Source organism: Musa acuminata, chromosome BXJ1-8, assembly GCF_036884655.1.
Source record: "Musa acuminata AAA Group cultivar baxijiao chromosome BXJ1-8, Cavendish_Baxijiao_AAA, whole genome shotgun sequence".
In the NCBI taxonomy this organism is placed as follows: Eukaryota; Viridiplantae; Streptophyta; class Magnoliopsida; order Zingiberales; family Musaceae; genus Musa; species Musa acuminata.
Window position 1 is genome coordinate 45,185,001 of NC_088334.1, and position 18,132 is coordinate 45,203,132.

Sequence of the window (18,132 nt, forward strand, 5' to 3'; positions counted from 1 at the left end):
GCTCCTCAAAACTCCAGGCCTACTCTGAGGTGGAGAGGGAGAGGAGAATAGGAAGGGCAAGCAAAGACTCTAGCCTATGAGGCTGTGAATCCCTCCTATTTATAGAGATCCCGTGTCAAAACCCTAATGGGTCCTTTCCCTAGTGGGTATTGGATCTGCATCCAATAAGACAAGGGCTCCGTCGGATATCTCATATCCGAACCTCTACTCATCGCAATGCCTACCATATGTGTGTGACCCTCTAGGCCCAATATCGAGCTGGCCGTGAGTCATACCTGTCAGAACTCCTTCTAACTAAGTGAATTATTATCTCTGTAATAATTCACTCGACTCATCGACTACGGAAGTACTAGGCCACTACGCCGTAGTCCCCAGACGATACAGGGGAATCCAATCCATTGGACCTGTCTGTCCTCAGTTACCATGTACCTATAGTCCCTCATCCATCTAATATCCCAGAGACCGTATATCGAGCATGGTGCTGTCAGACCCATACGGTTTCTACTCGAGTCTCGCTCTAATCGGATTCTCCCGGAGAACTCTTTCTCTCTCAACCCGAATGACCCTGGCCAGGGATTTGTCTGAGCAAGAACACATGGGATATTCCTCTCATGATACCGAGAGTGGATGATCCTCTATCGACACTCAATAGCCCTCGTAAGGTCGACTACCACTCCCAATGACCAGCTGTACTAGATCTGGGAACAGCCAAACCTATAAGTCTGGTATCAAAGAGTGGAGCACTCATACAGGACATCCTTGGTGTCTCAAGTCTAAGAACTAGATACACCACTAGGACTACGGAATCGTTGTCTGACAATAAGGCATCATCAACCATCCAGCATTCCGTAAGCGGATCAATCAGTGAACTCATTCTCCAATGAGCACATGTACTGTATCCCTAGTGTCCCTACACGAGCAGCTATGAGACCAGCTGCATCCATCATATGGACGGGTATACAGCACACCAGTCTATCCGGTTATCACGATGTCCCTCTCGAGTAACCTATGACCGGGATTATTTAGGATATGTGTTTAAAGGTGAATCGATCTCATTATCGTGATCTCATCACGATCCGATTCCCATTGCACAAATCCAAGGACATCACAATACATATGCATTTATGCAATAGTTATAAAGTGATATACGCCAAAAATATGATAAGCAAAAAGATTCTGTATCAAGTCACACGTGCCATCACTCACGTGATTGGCTTGCTGGGCACTTTTGACTAGCAATCTCCCACTTGACCTAAAGCCAATCACCTATGTGTCTGATCCCCATCAGACCCCTGTGACGCTCAAAGACAATCTGAGACAATGGCTTTGTTAGTGGATCTGCAATGTTATCTTCGGATGGAACTCTTTCCACTGCTACATCTCCTCGGGTCACGATCTCTCTGATAAGGTGGAACCTCCTCAGAACATGCTTAGATTTCTGATGAGACCTAGGTTCCTTCGCTTGAGCAATTGCCCCGTTGTTGTCGCAATATAGGGAAATCGGCTCCTCACTATCCGGCACGACTCCCAAATCTGTGATGAACTTCTTCAACCAGACTCCCTCCTTTGCTGCATCTGATGCAACAATGTACTCCGCCTCTGTGGTCGAGTCAGCAGTGATATCTTGCTTGGAACTCTTCCAGCACACTGCTCCTCCATTCAAGGTGTACACATACCCTGAATTCGACTTGCTATCATCGACATCAGACTGAAAACTTGAGTCAGTGTAGCCTTCAACCTTAAGGCTATTACCTCCATATACTAGTAAAAGATCCTTAGTCCTTCTCAAGTACTTAAGGATACACTTTACTGCTTTCCAGTGCTCCAAGCCTGGATCCGCCTGATACCTGCTCGTGACACTCAGAGCATGCGCTATATCAGGCCTAGTACATAGCATGGCATACATGATAGACCCTATTGCTGAGGCATAAGGTATCATATCCATGTTCGCCCTTTCTTTTGGAGTCTTTGGGGACATACTCGTAGAAAGCGATATCCCATGTCTCATCGGTATGAGACCTCTTTTGGAATTTTCCATGCCAAACCTTTTGACAATAGTTTCTATGTACCTGGACTGGGACAAGCCAAGCATCCTTTTGGATCTATCTCTATAGATTCTAATCCCCAAGATATAAGATGCTTCTCCTAAGTCCTTCATGGAGAAGTGTCTAGATAACCAAGCCTTTATTGTGGATAGCATTCCTATGTCATTCCCAATGATGAGGATGTCATCCACATATAACACCAAAAAGCTAATAGCGCTCCCACTTACCTTTCTGTATACACAAGGCTCATCTTCGTTCTTAACGAAGTCATAAGATCTGATTGCCTCATCAAATCTTATGTTCCAACTTCGGGAAGCTTGCTTTAGTCCATAAATGGATCTAAGCAACCTACACACCTTATCTGGGCAGTTCTTGGACACGAATCCCTCAGGTTGCATCATATACACCTCCTCCTCCAGGTTCCCGTTGAGGAATGCGGTTTTCACATCCATCTGCCAGATCTCATAATCATAGTGTGCTGCAATAGCCAATAGAATTCTGATGGATTTTAGCATTGCTACGGGTGAGAAAGTTTCGTCGTAGTCAACACCTTGCCTTTGACGATACCCCTTAGCCACTAGCCTTGCTTTATAGGTCTCTACCTTTCCATCTACTCCGATCTTTTTCTTAAAGATCCACTTGCAACCGATGGGTACAATACCTTCGGGTGCATCAACTAGGTTCCAAACCTTATTGGAGTACATAGAATCCATCTCAGAATTCATGGCTTCTTTCCACTTCCCGGAGTCTATACTCATAATAGCCTCCTCGTAGGTCTGAGGATCAATATCCTCTACATCCTCTGCTCTAATATGTCCCACATATCTCTCAGGAGGATGGGATACTCTATCAGACCTGCGTAAAGTTGAAACTTGTGTATTAGATACCTGAACAGACTCGGGCTGTAGAGTGGTGCTTGAGCTTGGTTCTCCAACCTCGCTCAATTCTATCATTCTCCCACTGTCTCCGTTAAGAATGTGTTCCTTCTCAAGGAACACTGCTCTCTTAGCTACAAAGACCTTTTGGTCCTCGAGATGATAGAAGTAATACCCACAAGTTTCCTTGGGGTATCCCACAAATTTACATCGCCCTGTCCTTGATTCTAACTTATCGGGGTTGTGTCTTTTAACATGGGCAGAGCAGCCCCAAATCTTAACTACTTTAAGATCAGGCTTCTTCCCTTTCCATATCTCATATGGTGTAGACACCACCGACTTAGTTGGAACTCTGTTCAGAAGGTAAGCTGCGGTTTCTAGGGCATATCCCCAGAATGAGATGGGTAGGTCAGTGAAACTCATCATGGACCGTACCATATCTAATAATGTACGATTTCTCCTTTCAGAGACACCATTGAGCTGAGGTGTATAAGGAGGTGTCCATTGGGATAATATCCCATGGTCCTTGAGGAAGTGAGTAAACTCTGTACTTAAGTACTCACCTCCTCGATCTGATCGAAGAGTTTTGATACTCTTTCCAGTCTGGTTCTTCACCTCATTCTTATACTCTCTGAATTTCTCAAAGGCCTTGGACTTGTACTTCATTAAGTACACATATCCATACCTTGAGAAATCATCAGTAAATGTAATGAAGTAGGAGTAACCTCCAATGGCATGAGTTGACATGGGTCCACATACATCACTATGTATGAGTTCCAACAACTCAGTGGCTCTCTCTCCAGTTCCACTAAATGGAGAGTTGGTCAGTTTTCCACGAATGCAAGGCTCACAAGTTGCATATGACACATAGTCGAATGGATCTAGATATCCATCATTTAGCAACTTTTGAATCCTTCTTTCATGGATGTGACCTAGCCTACAATGCCACAGGTATGCACTGTTCAACTCATCTCGTTTCCTTTTGGACACATTTATATTCATGATATGTGGAGTGGTGTCTAACATAAATAAACCATTATGCAATGTTCCTTTCGTGATGATCTTATCATCTAATAATATCGAACAACCATTGTTCTCAAAAACAAATTTATATCCACTAACTGTTAAACATGAAATGGAGATAATGTTTTTGATAATAAAAGGAACAAAATAACATGCATCTAATGCAATAAAAGCTCCACTAGGCAGATGTAGGGCGACCTCGCCAACAGCTAATACAGCAACTTTTACTCCATTACCCATCTTGAGGTCCATCTCGCCTCTCTCTAGTCTCCTAGGCCTTGCCAGAACCTGCAACGAATTACATATATGATAAGCACTACCGGTATCTAATACCCATGTGTTATCATAAGAGTCTGACAAATGGAGACTGATCATGAATGTACCTGAAGCTTCATCAAGCTTTTGTTTCGCCCTTTCTGCAAGGTACTCTTTGCAGTTTCTCTTCCAGTGCCCATCTTTACCACAGTGGAAGCACTGGCCTTTGTCCTTTGTTGGGTCTTTCTTAGCAACCTTTGCTTTACCTTGTTTGCCCTTGCCCTTTCCCTTCTTAAGGGACCTTTCTGCTTTCCTTTTCTTTCTGGTCTCACCAGTGTAGAGAACTGGCTTCTCTTTCTTAATAGTACTCTCTGCCTCCCTCAACATATTGAGGAGCTCTGGGAGAGTCACCTCAAGCTTGTTCATATTAAAGTTCATTATGAACTGTGAAAAGGAATCTGGTAGGGACTGAAGCACAATGTCCACACACAAGTTATCCTCTAGGACCATTCCTAGACCTGTGAGTTTCTCTATCCACTCAATCATCTTTAGGACATGGTTCTGAACCGGTGTCCCCTCAGTCATCCTAGCGCGGAAAAGGCTCTTGGATATCTCATATCGTTGAGTCCTTCCCTGTTCCTCAAACAATTTACGGACATGTAGGAGAATGGATCTGGCATCCATCTTTTCATGTTGTCTCTGTAACTCTGGAGTCATAGAGCCCAACATATAGCACTGAGCAAGAGTGGAGTCATCAATGTACTTCACGTAGCGAGCGATCTCATCCTCGCTTGCCCCTTCTTCGGGCGTAGGCATCACTGTATCAAGGACGTACACGATTTTCTCCGCTGTGAGAACAATTCTCAAGTTACGGAGCCAATCCGTATAATTTGGACCAGTGAGGCGGTTGACATCAAGTATGCCACGTAAGGGATTTGAAAGCGACATTTTCTGAAAATAAAGATGTAGCAAAAATGAATAACATGCAGATTTTGCAAGAAATAAACTATCAAGATATGGACTTCTATTTTAATATGCTCCCACTATTTTACTAACGAGTCACGCGACACCCTCAGCACGTGAAACGGAAGTCTCCGGCAGACTTCTAGTGGGGATCAGGATCCAATCAGCGTCTTAGTGTAACCTCGAGGGACTCGACCAATCACACTAAGCCTAAAAGGTAGACAACTCTTGCCGATCACAACTCCTTGTGATTCCCGTCCTGTTCGGCCTCCGAATCACTATGGCCTCGAGGGACTCGACCAACCATGATGCTCGGTTAAGTCAACACCTTCGTTACAAGATGAGTCTGATTTGATGATATACCCTCGAGGGACTCGACCAAGCATATCATGCCCTCAGGTCACCGGTGACATCTCTATGTCGTAAGCAAGATAGCGAATCGCGATATAGGTGAGTCTCGAGGGACTCGACCAACTCAACTTACACCGGGATTCGGTTCCTACTCATAACGATGGAAGGCCACGTGGGTCAATCTAATTGCCTCACGTTTACCGACTTAATATTATCGAGAGATGTTTCTATGATTTGGTCTCCTAATATGACATGTCACACATATACATATTTAATATATATCTACATCGCATGCAAATATATATACATATCTAGTATGTGTATAAGCAATCACACCAGATGATCATGGACCACAACCTAATATGATTAGGCCCGAGCCAGTAGGCCTAATCACTCACATCAAGATCTATGTGTGCAATGGTGCATCTCCATGCCTTGTGATCGTCCATCTCGTCCTCGTCGGTTCCGTCGATATCTTTGATGCATCTCCATGCATCACGATCGTCCGTCTCGTGGGTCCCGCTATGGCTTCCACGCTCCCGCTGCGCCTCCTCATGTGATTACAACTTAATCATAGGCACGCAGGCCCGACAATAAACGAGAAATATAATGGAGGTTCGCAGACCTCAATAATAATAATCACAAGTACACACATCACACGGTCCATGATCATCCGTCCACTCATCATACATCACATGTATAAATAATCATCATAATGTAGGACTACTAGATAATAATAAAAATAATAATCAACTAAACCTTTTAATTAATTAATATTTTCTGAAATCAGGGACATGTAGGGAATTTCTCAATTCCTAAGGGTATTTTCGTAATTTGGACAAAAGACAGAAACTGGAATTTATCAAATTCATAGGGGCAAAACTGTCTTTTTGCCCAAAACCCTAATTCCCCCTCTGCTGCTGCCGCCGCCGCCACCCTGCCGGCGGCGCCTGTGCGGCGGGGCGAGGGCACTGCCCTCGCCTGCAGGCGGCACGCCCGCTGGCGGCGACGCCGCTGCGGGTGGGCGCCCCCTTCGGGCGCCGCTGCCTCCGCAGGCGGTGCTGTCCCGCCAGGCGGCCGCCCCTGTGAGGGGGGTTTCGCCCGCGGGAGTAGCGGCGGCAGGCGTCGCGCGTCGCTGCCCTGCGGCGGCAGGCGTCGCGCGTCGCTGCCCTGCGGCGGCAGGCGCCGCTTCCTTTCGGCGGTAGGCGCCGCTGCCCTGCGGCGCCTCTGCCCGTGGGTTGCCAGCCCCGCCGGCAGCAAGCCTGCTGCAAGCAGGCCGCCGGCCGGCTGCTGCAGGCACAGCGCTTGCGCATGCGCCGGCGCTGTGCTGCCTGGCTGCGGCTGCGGCTGCCGCTGCAGGTGGCTGCAGGCATGCAGATCGAGGGCAGCAACTGTTGTTGCCCTTCCTTGCTTTTGCGTCAACGATTTTGACGTCAAAATTCTTCCTAAACACAATACACGCAGTTCAAAACCAATCATTCGCACGAACAACCTGGCTCTGATACCACTGTTGGGAAATCATAGGGGGGGCGACATCATATGCGCAGCGGAAGAACAAGAAAACAAAATCCCCGATTCCCAAAAAGATGTTCGTCGTCGTGCGAAGATTGGTGCGCAAAATCCGCAAAAACACAAAACTGCGTATAGAGATTGTGTTACCTAGGGAGATCGTATATCCCTGTTTCCTTGCAGATCCTTAGGAGAGGGTGAAGGAGGTCAAGCGTCCTCCTCTCTAGCGGTGATCCACACAGCAGGGTTGCGACGACGCTCCTCAAAACTCCAGGCCTACTCTGAGGTGGAGAGGGAGAGGAGAATAGGAAGGGCAAGCAAAGACTCTAGCCTATGAGGCTGTGAATCCCTCCTATTTATAGAGATCCCGTGTCAAAACCCTAATGGGTCCTTTCCCTAGTGGGTATTGGATCTGCATCCAATAAGACAAGGGCTCCGTCGGATATCTCATATCCGAACCTCTACTCATCGCAATGCCTACCATATGTGTGTGACCCTCTAGGCCCAATATCGAGCTGGCCGTGAGTCATACCTGTCAGAACTCCTTCTAACTAAGTGAATTATTATCTCTGTAATAATTCACTCGACTCATCGACTACGGAAGTACTAGGCCACTACGCCGTAGTCCCCAGACGATACAGGGGAATCCAATCCATTGGACCTGTCTGTCCTCAGTTACCATGTACCTATAGTCCCTCATCCATCTAATATCCCAGAGACCGTATATCGAGCATGGTGCTGTCAGACCCATACGGTTTCTACTCGAGTCTCGCTCTAATCGGATTCTCCCGGAGAACTCTTTCTCTCTCAACCCGAATGACCCTGGCCAGGGATTTGTCTGAGCAAGAACACATGGGATATTCCTCTCATGATACCGAGAGTGGATGATCCTCTATCGACACTCAATAGCCCTCGTAAGGTCGACTACCACTCCCAATGACCAGCTGTACTAGATCTGGGAACAGCCAAACCTATAAGTCTGGTATCAAAGAGTGGAGCACTCATACAGGACATCCTTGGTGTCTCAAGTCTAAGAACCAGATACACCACTAGGACTACGGAATCGTTGTCTGACAATAAGGCATCATCAACCATCCAGCATTCCGTAAGCGGATCAATCAGTGAACTCATTCTCCAATGAGCACATGTACTGTATCCCTAGTGTCCCTACACGAGCAGCTATGAGACCAGCTGCATCCATCATATGGACGGGTATACAGCACACCAGTCTATCCGGTTATCACGATGTCCCTCTCGAGTAACCTATGACCGGGATTATTTAGGATATGTGTTTAAAGGTGAATCGATCTCATTATCGTGATCTCATCACGATCTGATTCCCATTGCACAAATCCAAGGACATCACAATACATATGCATTTATGCAATAGTTATAAAGTGATATACGCCAAAAATATGATAAGCAAAATGATTCTGTATCAAGTCACACGTGCCATCACTCACGTGATTGGCTTGCTGGGCACTTTTGACTAACAGTCACTACATGGAACGTTCATGTATCCTCCATAATTACTCATATATCAACTATAAAATCTCATAATACTAGTATTCGACATAATTACTCAGGTATCAATGATCAATCATAATTCCTTCTATCAGGACATCCGACTTCTCATAAATCTGATTATCAAGATGTGACAACCTTCAACCAGTGAATGATATGAATCGATGATCAATCATAAAGGGTCAGTGCGGTACAAGGCAGCACCAAGTGATCTCATCACAGATAAAGTTTGAATCAAATGTTTGACCAAGCAGCAAATGTTGACTTGCACCAAAAGCTGTATCATATGAGTCATGAGTCGCTTGTTTACATAACATTCCTCGTATTCTCTTAATGTCAGAGCAGTATTCTACAATCACATTTTTCCTGAAACAAAGCATTCTACAATCACATTTTTCCCTGAAACAAAGAATGAAACACTCATCATTTCATGTTCATATTCTTTCTCAAAGGAATGAGATCAGGCAAATAGAATGAAACACGTTTTTCTATGAATACTATTTTTTCAAAGATTTTTTTATAAATAATATTTGATAAAAATAAGATTTAATCTTAAAAGTTTTATATTAATAGTCAAAATTTTTACAAGTAGATATGGAGTAAATTTGACACACTACCACTGGACTAATATCTTAGATGCAAAAAAAAAAAAAAGAAATTTAGTGTTGCATTATATCAATTGGATTTATAATGACATATTTTATCTGAATTAATTAGTGATAACTGCCTTATTTCTGATATTTTCCCTTCAAAAATTACTTTTCTTCTTCTAGAACACCGATAGGAAGCTATTTAACTCGCGATGCGGAGAGTCTCCAAAAGCTCACCGTGGGGGTGACCGTATCCCAACTCAGCGTATGGTAATGATTGGTTAAAGCTGTAATAATCTTAAAAACCTTTATCGTTCGTTTGGTTTCCCATTCTACCCTCATCTCTGCTATATATTCCCAGCTTGCCACATCTCTTTGATCTCTCCACATATCGTCTCTCTCTCTCTCTCTTTTTGATCTCGCCGCTCACTGAGGAAGCGGAAGAAGCGGGGGGGTGCCGCACTCCACGCTGCTTCGGCCGCCGCTCCTCTGCACGACTCCAATCGATCGTAGGAATCGCCGTGGAGAAGGCGGAGGAGAGATCTGGAGCGGCAGACGGCCGCACGTGATCGCTCCCTGGTTTGTTTGTAAAGGTGAGTTTGTGGTGGTTGTTTCCGCTATCTCTTCAATGCACCACCACCGAAAGCTTGGATTTCAGTCAGAAAGGAGCGGAATCATTAGCCAGTCTACGGAATCAATAGTTAGGGTTAAAAATTCCGCCTTTTTTGAGTTTCTCATCGGTCTGTTCTTTCTTTTGAGTTAATAACTGCATTTCGATTTCTACTTCTGTGTTGCTCTCCGTTGCGGAAGCTTGCGTGGAACGATGGCGTCTTGGTCAAAGGCCAAAGTTCTCTTCTTTCTTATCTGATGTATCCTTTTGAGAGCAGGGTTTTGTGTGTCGGCGTGTGTGATTTAGATTTGATGCGAAGTCTGTAAAAACATAAGAACAAGAAACTCTAACAAGAAAACTATCTTGTATTCATGTATTTTGTCGTCCGGATTCTTTTCGGCAATTTTTCCGTGGCAGAAACGTCTGTGTTTGGTTGCTGTCACGGGCAGAAGGCACTGATTTGGTGGGACTGCGGTCAAAAAAGGGCAAAAATAAACAAGAACCAAGCTGTAGTGTTTCTATGTGCACGTACCCATCTCTGTCTTCACATATCACGTTTAGTTTCTTTATCTTTTCCTGCAGCACACCTCTCCCTTAATATCTCGTTTTTGGTTTGTTTCCAGATGTACCAGTGCTGCAACTGATGGAGAAGTTGAAAGGCCCTGTGTGAAAGGAAATAGCAGCGGCATCTTCTCAAGTTCGACGCCTTCCACCCTCGACCATCCAAGAGTAGGAAGTCAGATATTGCTTTCTCAAGTTGACCTTTTTGTTGCTTGTTTTCCTTTTAATCTGAAGAATGGTTTGTGTTTGAACAGTAAGAAGTCTTCTTTGATAGAAAAAGGAACATGACAACTCTTGAGAGAAGTACTGGAGCACGGGGGATTAAGTTGATCAGAGAGCTTAATCTTAGTTAGTGATGACAATAGGGCAAGTTAGTGTTGGTTGCCTTTTGGGGAGCATTAGAGTATCTGTGTCAATTTCCTCATCAGCCACATGGTGTTACCGACTTTGATCAGATCCACGGCAAAATAAACCAATACATTGGGGAAATTGTGATGTGTTGTCATTCTTGTTTCAGCTGTAAGAAAAGAAAGCGAAAGGAATGTCCAGATGCTTCTGAGTCATCATGTCGGCAAAGGGAATTTGCGAGCATTGGGATTCAGTATCTTATGAGATAAACAAGTGTAGGTATTACTTCTTGCCATTAATGCGTATGGAGATCAACCACATCCTGGCATAACTTCTAGAGGTAAAAACTTTTTTTTTTTTCTTGTTCATTCTTATTGGTTTCCTGATCAGATAAACACATGCCTATTTTCACTTTGCTTTAAAAATCTTTGGTCATCAATGATGGAAGAAGTCAGACCATTTTCTGGATTTTTTGGTGATTGCCCGAGCTGTGTGGACTTTTTTTTATTGAATTATCTTCATCTGATCCAGCACCAGATAGTGAACTTTGTATTTATTTGTTATTTCTTGATCAGAATAATTATTTCAATCTATTGCAAGTGCTTCTTTGATGGACTGGATTCCAAAAACTCCTTTCCAGTGGGATTGGGAAACTCTGGAGTTATTCAGTGGAAAAGAAAGTGAATTATCTAAACCTGCACAAGTACCTGACTCTAAGATTGGAGGTAGTGCACGTATTTGCGATGGATCTGTATGTTCATCTAGTGGTGGTGCCTCCTCGGTTCTAGAATTGGACAATCGTTCATCCAAGAGCTCCATCTCAGCATCCATTGATTCCTTGTCCGAGACAGGAAAGAGAAAGTCACAGTTCAACTTTGATTCAACTGAACGAGCCCCATATAATCTGAACAAGAATATCTTTGCAAGGGTTGAGGGATCTGGAACATCACCTGCATCAGTGACTGCAGGCTACTCTAGGGAACCACTCACTGGTTTGAAGCTTGGGCGGACTTCTTTTGAAGATGGTGGTGCAGGAAATAACATTGAGAACTTGTCTTCCTCAGCTTCTATAACCTTGTCCATTGCGTTAGTCAAGAAATCTAAGGTGTCTCAGCAGACCTTTCAAAATTTTTATTGCCAGGTTGAAGGGTGTAACATTGACCTTACAACAGCTAAAGATTATCACCGAAAACATAGAGTCTGTGTAAACCACTCAAAGTCTCCCAAGGTGATCGTAGCTGGTCAGGAGCGCCGTTTTTGTCAACAGTGCAGCAGGTAAAACTTTTTTTAGTTGCTTGTGAAAATCAAATTAAGATATCATGAAGCTTGCTTCTTTGCAGCTGAGTTTTCTTTTGATTTTTTTTCCTCTAATACCCATCCTATTAATAGCCCCTGTTACATTTAGATAGAAGCACTTTGGTGCCCTATATAGTTGTGCTGCCTGTAATAGTTACTCACTCTTAGATGGTTATTTTTTCAGGGAACATCCTTAGATGGTACTTACAAGGTAAAAAATGACACTGAATTTTTGTTCTTAACTAATGAATTGTGAAAAACATTGGTAACTGTGGATTTGGGTATCACATTAGGGCTCAATAGTAGCATATTCCACAGGAGTGATTCTAGGATATTGTGTTGTTTTGTAACATCTATGATGTTCTGGAGATATATGGCTACCTTATTTTCTCTAGCAAAATGTTCTTTTATGATCTTGGTTGTCAAAGTCTCACAGTGGACATAATGTTTTGGCCATCTTCCAGGTTTCATGGTTTGTCTGAGTTTGATCAGAACAAGTGAAGTTGCCGCAGGCGTTTATCTGATCATAATGTACGTCGCAGAAAGCCACAACCAATGACTATCTCTTTTAGTTCTCCGAGGATCTCTTCATCAGATCATGGTATCACTCGACTTTTAGCCCCTGAAATAAACAACTTCAATTAATCTTTGTACCTCAGAATATGGTGGCCTCAAGCAGCTCTTTTTCATTTCCTGAAAAGAATAATGGATATTTGATAGACAGATTTCAGAACATTCTTTTGGCTTATAATAATGAAAATAATTTAGACATTTCACACAAGCAAGTAGGACAACATTTGACATTTGTTAAGTTATGATGTTCCATTTGTTTTCCTAAATCGTATATGCTGGCTGCTTCCGCAAGTAGATTAAGTTGCATCTGCAGATCTCTTGATTATTGTATTTTCATTGTAACTTGTATGAAGGTGTCCTGTGCATACTTTTGATACTATTGTGGTTCTCTACAGATGATGGACATCAAATGAACCTTGTTTTTGGTCGAGCTCCTCCGAGTAATGTGCCAGCAACTGTAAGTTCCCCATGGGATGACTTAGGCAGCTTCAAGCTTATTCAACCTAAAGAATCTTGGACAAAGTCCAATAAAGCAGGAGGCAGTAATGGGCTGCTGCAATTTTCTAGCACCAGTCAAACACATGATATCACCCCTTTTCATCATGACTTGGATCCACTCTTGCCATTAAAGGGCATCGCCACTGAAGTCCTTAATCATAGTAGCACTTCGAAGCACTTGAAAGGTATTTTGAGAAAAATATATCTTTCTGTTAATTTTTCTGTATTTATTCACCCTGCTGCATAGTTATACACATACTAACATTGTTGTTGTCTTTCTGTCCACACTGCAACATGATATGTGAAGGACCTGCTGTGGTCCTTAATTAGGGAACAGTAATTCCATATATGTTTCTTCAGTAAGACAACTGTGTACCTGCTGAATTTATCATTTGATATTTTCATTTGCATGTTGAAAAATATGGTTAAAAATGAATTAGTTTCAATAGCAACTTTCAGATTGACTTGTTTAGCCTCAACAAAGACATTTGCCTAAAGGGTAAACAATTTTGAATTGTCAATGAGCAGAAATTAAGAATGCTATATTCTTTTTTTTTTTGTGAAAACATTATGGACATCTATCTGAAAGAATTGTGATATAGCATGCACCATGATGTCAATCTACTTTCAAGAATATTCAGGCTCATAATTCAACGGATGAAGAATGTTAATTAGCTTATATTTGTGCATTTAACTTGACCTTCCTATTGCATTTTTATGCTAATTATGAATGTCTACATCTAAGAATGGCATTATATATCATTTTTTTATCATGTACTTGACACAAAATTTTGCCTTTCTAATTTCTTTCAAATTCACCACTATCATTTTCTTGATTGTGTTTTACTTTTTTCAACTCACAACACCAGTCTACATTGCATCAAATAAATTTCTAAGATATTTTTACCAACTACTTAAATTTTTTGTTCAAAATTTACAATTATTTTTAGATCTCACTTCTTTTATTTAGCTTCTCTCTCTAAAATTGCATTATCTGTTTTGTCTGATATGTATTTGAATTTAATATAGGAGTATATATCCATTGATTCTGTTCTGTTTCCTACTCAACAATAGAAGTGGTAGATGATGAGAGAAGACCTAAGAGAGTAAAGAGGGAAGATTAGACATGGCAAATATATATTGGTTTTGTGACTGGTTTTAAGGGAATATTAGGTTTTGCCTGCTTACAAAATATATTCTATTTCACTAAGATCACAAATACTACCTCTTTAGATGGAAACCTGACAATAGGAAACCCTGTAAAATTCAACTATAGATAGATCTTTTAGTAGATTTTTGGAGAGGGATGATCAGCTGACTTGATTTACATCTAAGTAACTCCATTTATTATATGGCTTCAAATCAGAAGTATCAGTTTTTAACTAATACAATTCAACCCTAGACCTAATACCATATATGTTGTAAGCCCAAGATGAAATTTATGCAGCATGATGCATTGATCATATTTCCATGATCATTCTACCTAGCTAACTATGAGATGTCCAAATGGATCTGCAAAGCTGAATTTATGCTGAGCCCAAATGCATGGCGTTAAACAGCAACTGGTTGAGATGTCCATTTTATCTTCTTCAAACATATGATTGAATCGGCAAAGCTGTGTTATACCTGGATACTGCCTAGATCCAGTAGTCCTCTGAATCCTGTATTGCTTTTGTTGGCAGTAAACTCTGAGAATTGGATTAGAATCAGTGATTTCTTGTTAGATTGTTTGTAAAATACAAGATATTTCATGTCATGCTACTTTTTACATGTTTAATTCTTCCAAGAATCACTTTTTTCTTTCATTTGACCTTTTTTTAACAATTGTTTTCATTCTTCCTTGGTTTTGATAACAACCCAAATATTTCATCTGATTAAACATGACACTTCTCCAATCGAACATCTATAATTCCCTAATTGACTCTTCATGTTTGTGGAGTCGCTTCTCAAGATTTTAAGAATTTTGTAATCAACCACCCTACTTGACTCTCCATGGTTTTCTAGTTGTTGGCACGGAGCAGAACACCAGGGTGTTCAGCTAATTTGGGGGTTATTAATGACATTTGAATCCTTGCAACCTTTTTGTGAACACTGTGAAACTCATTTGACAGCTTCTCACTGTTGGAATTTGGTATTTGCTCATTCTTTTGTCATGGACCATGATACCTATCATTATTTGGCTGCTCGAAGCACGATTTCATGTTTATTATTTGGTAAGGTTGTTCCTTTGTAACCTCAAAGTTAACTTCGAGTGACAAAAACACCTATATTGCTTCTGTCGACAGGTCGAAGCCTCATCTAAGAAGTTTGCCTTCTTATAATACATCAACTCTTTGGACATCAAATCCTTTGCTTGTAATGCCTCTGTCAGTAATTCTTCTCGTATCCTTCGCTTGGGAGAACTCAGAGAGCTACTTAATGCATTTTCCTCATTCTTTTCGATATAACTGAATAGATCTCATTGCGTTGTTTTCCTGGTGAAAGTTAGATGTCAAAACCATCATTTTAGTTGGTTACCTAGTTTACATTCCTTATGCGGAGCTAGTTGTAACTGGGTTTGTATCTTCAAGTTGACATTGAAGTTTATGGACTTGATTCTAAACCAGGTTCCAATCTTATTCTTTGCAGATCTGGAAGCATCTGTATTTGCTTCTAACTTGGATGGACCACCGGATCTTCTCAGTGCTCTCTCTCTTCTGTCAACCAATTCCTGGAATCCAGTTAACCCTGGAACAAGTTCTACCAAGTATGTCAATACAAAGAATGCATTTACTACTCATCCTGAAGTAAATATGATCGATGCAACAACAGGATTGTTGCAAGATGAGCAACCATTAGCACAACCATTGACAACGACACAACCATTCCATCTGCAAAACAACAATGGTCAGTTCCAGGAATTCCAGCGGCTCAAGGCTCCTTTCCGAGCCTCTTCCTTCGACTCAACTCGGAGACACTGATATCTCTGATGGGATGGTCGCTACACTGAGTTTAAATCGAACTTTAGTCGGATACCTCAGTCATTTGTGTTAAGAATGTCTTTTTTTTCAATCAGTGGCTAAAGGTTTGGTATGTTAGGTGATACTCTTGCTGGTCAAATGGGTCTACACTGTCCTTGTGGCTTTCTGTGCTGTCCACTGTTGTAGCATCCATCAACTGGTGAATAATTCAAGTACAGGGCTTCTTCCTCTCTCTTGTTTAGGTTGAAATGCTGTGGTGAAATTTGCGAGCCAGCAAAATAAAACACGCAAAGATTACTGCATTTGGATCAGTTAGTTTTAATTTCTGCTACTTGTTGATGACAACCAATATCAAGTTATATAATTGAGAACATTTGCTACGTCAGACATATTTGTAGTTTACTTGAAATCTTTGTGCTCTGTATGGTGACAACAGGGGAATTCAAAATTGTTGTGTTGTTCTTCCTGAAAGATCACATGCCCTCATAATTGACTTTATTGACCCAATCATTCAAGATTGTTGTGTTGCTCTTTACAGTTTTAAGTATTATAAACAGTAATTCTGAATTCAATCAATTTCTTTTACTGCACAAGTTACAACTTTATTGATGTCCTTTATTAGCACAATATTTGGTGAGCTGTCCAATGTTTTCTGATCTGCTCTTGTTGATTAAGAACAATAGTTTCCAGTGGTATTTACATTTATTTTATTATTATCATCATTTTATTCTGGGTTTATGCTGCACCAGTGGCAAAGTTCAAAGTGTATGCTTTTCATAACAATCAACACCAGTGATACTCAAATATCCGCCATAGGCTTGCATTTTAGTTGTATATGCATCAATTGCTATTGAAATAAGAAAAAAACCTCACATCTATGACTCTTCATGACAAATTTTTTTCAAGCATGACTCACTCCACCTAAATCGATTTCTTCAAGATATTTTATGGGTGTTCTTTATAAAGTTCAAGGTGATTAAGAACTTCAACTTGTGGTTAAACTAAGCAGTAAATTTGGGGTCCACAGAGACCAGAGGGGTGGCATGATGCAAGTGGGCCATTGGGTTGACTATAATTTTGTGGTTTCATTAAATAAATTAGTTCAAACATAGATTTTTACTGTTGTATGATATTGTGTTTTGCATGCAGTATGTGACCTAATGATTTGTTATAGGATGAAACTAAATCTAGGTTTTCTTCTTATCTTTTGTTCTCCCTCTCTCTTCCTGTATGAAAATTTCTTCTACAAAAGGTTCAAGCAGATGCATGAAAAGAAATTGTGTCAAATTCTGAACAAATTAATAGTATCTTTTGAAACATTTGATCCCCAAAAGAAGACTAGATCTAGGTTTTCTGATATTCTAGGGTACTACACTATTGCATTTTGCATGCAGTATGTGACCTAATGATTTGTTATAGGATGAAACTAAATCTAGGTTTTCTTCTTATCTTTTGTTCTCCCTTTCTCTTCCTGTATGAAAATTTCTTCTACAAAAGGTTCAAGCAGATGCATGAAAAGAAATTGTGTCAAATTCTGAACAAATTAGTAGTATCTTCTGAAACATTTGATCCCAAAAAAGGACTAGATCTAGGTTTTCTGATACTCTAGGGCACTACAATATTGTATTTTGCATTAAGCATGTGACCTAATGATTTGTTATAGGATGGAACTAAATCTAGGTTTTCTTCTTGTCTTTTGTTCTCCCTTTCCCTTCCTATATGAAAATTTCTTGTACAATAAATATGTTCAAGCAGATGCATGAAAAGAAATGGCATGTCAAATTCTGAACAAATTAGTTGTATCTTATGAAACATGTGATCCCCAAAAGAAGACTGGACTCATCATCCCATTAGAGTGTAGCTGCATGCAGCTCAAGAAATACATCAACAGCATGGAGCTTAACAAGAGTTCATTGATGAAACATGACAAACAACATATATCCAATCAAACCACTATCAAGCATAAGAAATTAAGGCACAGAACAGATCCAACTCCTAAGTAAACAAGCTTTGTGCATTTCGAATCAGATCAACTTTTCCTTCAGGAAAAGGCCTTCTGATTTCATAAATAAAGCTGAAGAATTCTTCAGTCCCTCACATCATGATTTTGCATCTGCCATGCATATAATTGATGATAGAAAGAAGAGGGCA

General features: G+C 41.2%; 1 protein-coding gene across 4 annotated transcripts; it reads left to right on the forward strand.

The window, feature by feature from the left end:
* The first annotated feature begins 9,505 nt into the window (after nucleotides 1–9,505).
* Nucleotides 9,506–16,213, forward strand: LOC135588144 (squamosa promoter-binding-like protein 3). 4 transcript variants are annotated; one of them, XM_065080131.1, is made up of 8 exons: nucleotides 9,508–9,728; nucleotides 10,369–10,474; nucleotides 10,561–10,994; nucleotides 11,230–11,929; nucleotides 12,135–12,161; nucleotides 12,415–12,551; nucleotides 12,919–13,206; nucleotides 15,650–16,213. In XM_065080131.1, the coding sequence occupies exons 6-8, from the start codon at nucleotides 12,506–12,508 to the stop codon at nucleotides 15,979–15,981; spliced, it is 666 nt and encodes a 221-aa protein (XP_064936203.1). In that variant the 5' UTR covers nucleotides 9,508–9,728; nucleotides 10,369–10,474; nucleotides 10,561–10,994; nucleotides 11,230–11,929; nucleotides 12,135–12,161; nucleotides 12,415–12,505; the 3' UTR covers nucleotides 15,982–16,213. The 4 variants fall into 4 exon arrangements, with proteins under 4 accessions (XP_064936201.1, XP_064936203.1, XP_064936202.1 ...); XM_065080130.1 differs by lacking the exon at nucleotides 12,135–12,161; XM_065080132.1 differs by lacking the exon at nucleotides 12,135–12,161 and having other exon boundaries at nucleotides 11,295–11,929.
* Nucleotides 16,214–18,132: the final 1,919 nt, after the last annotated feature.

What these genes read in the sequence shown, in the direction of transcription:
- LOC135588144 (XM_065080129.1), top strand. Translation starts at nt 11,265, where the DNA reads ATGGACTGGATTCCAAAAACTCCTTTCCAGTGGGATTGGGAAACTCTG.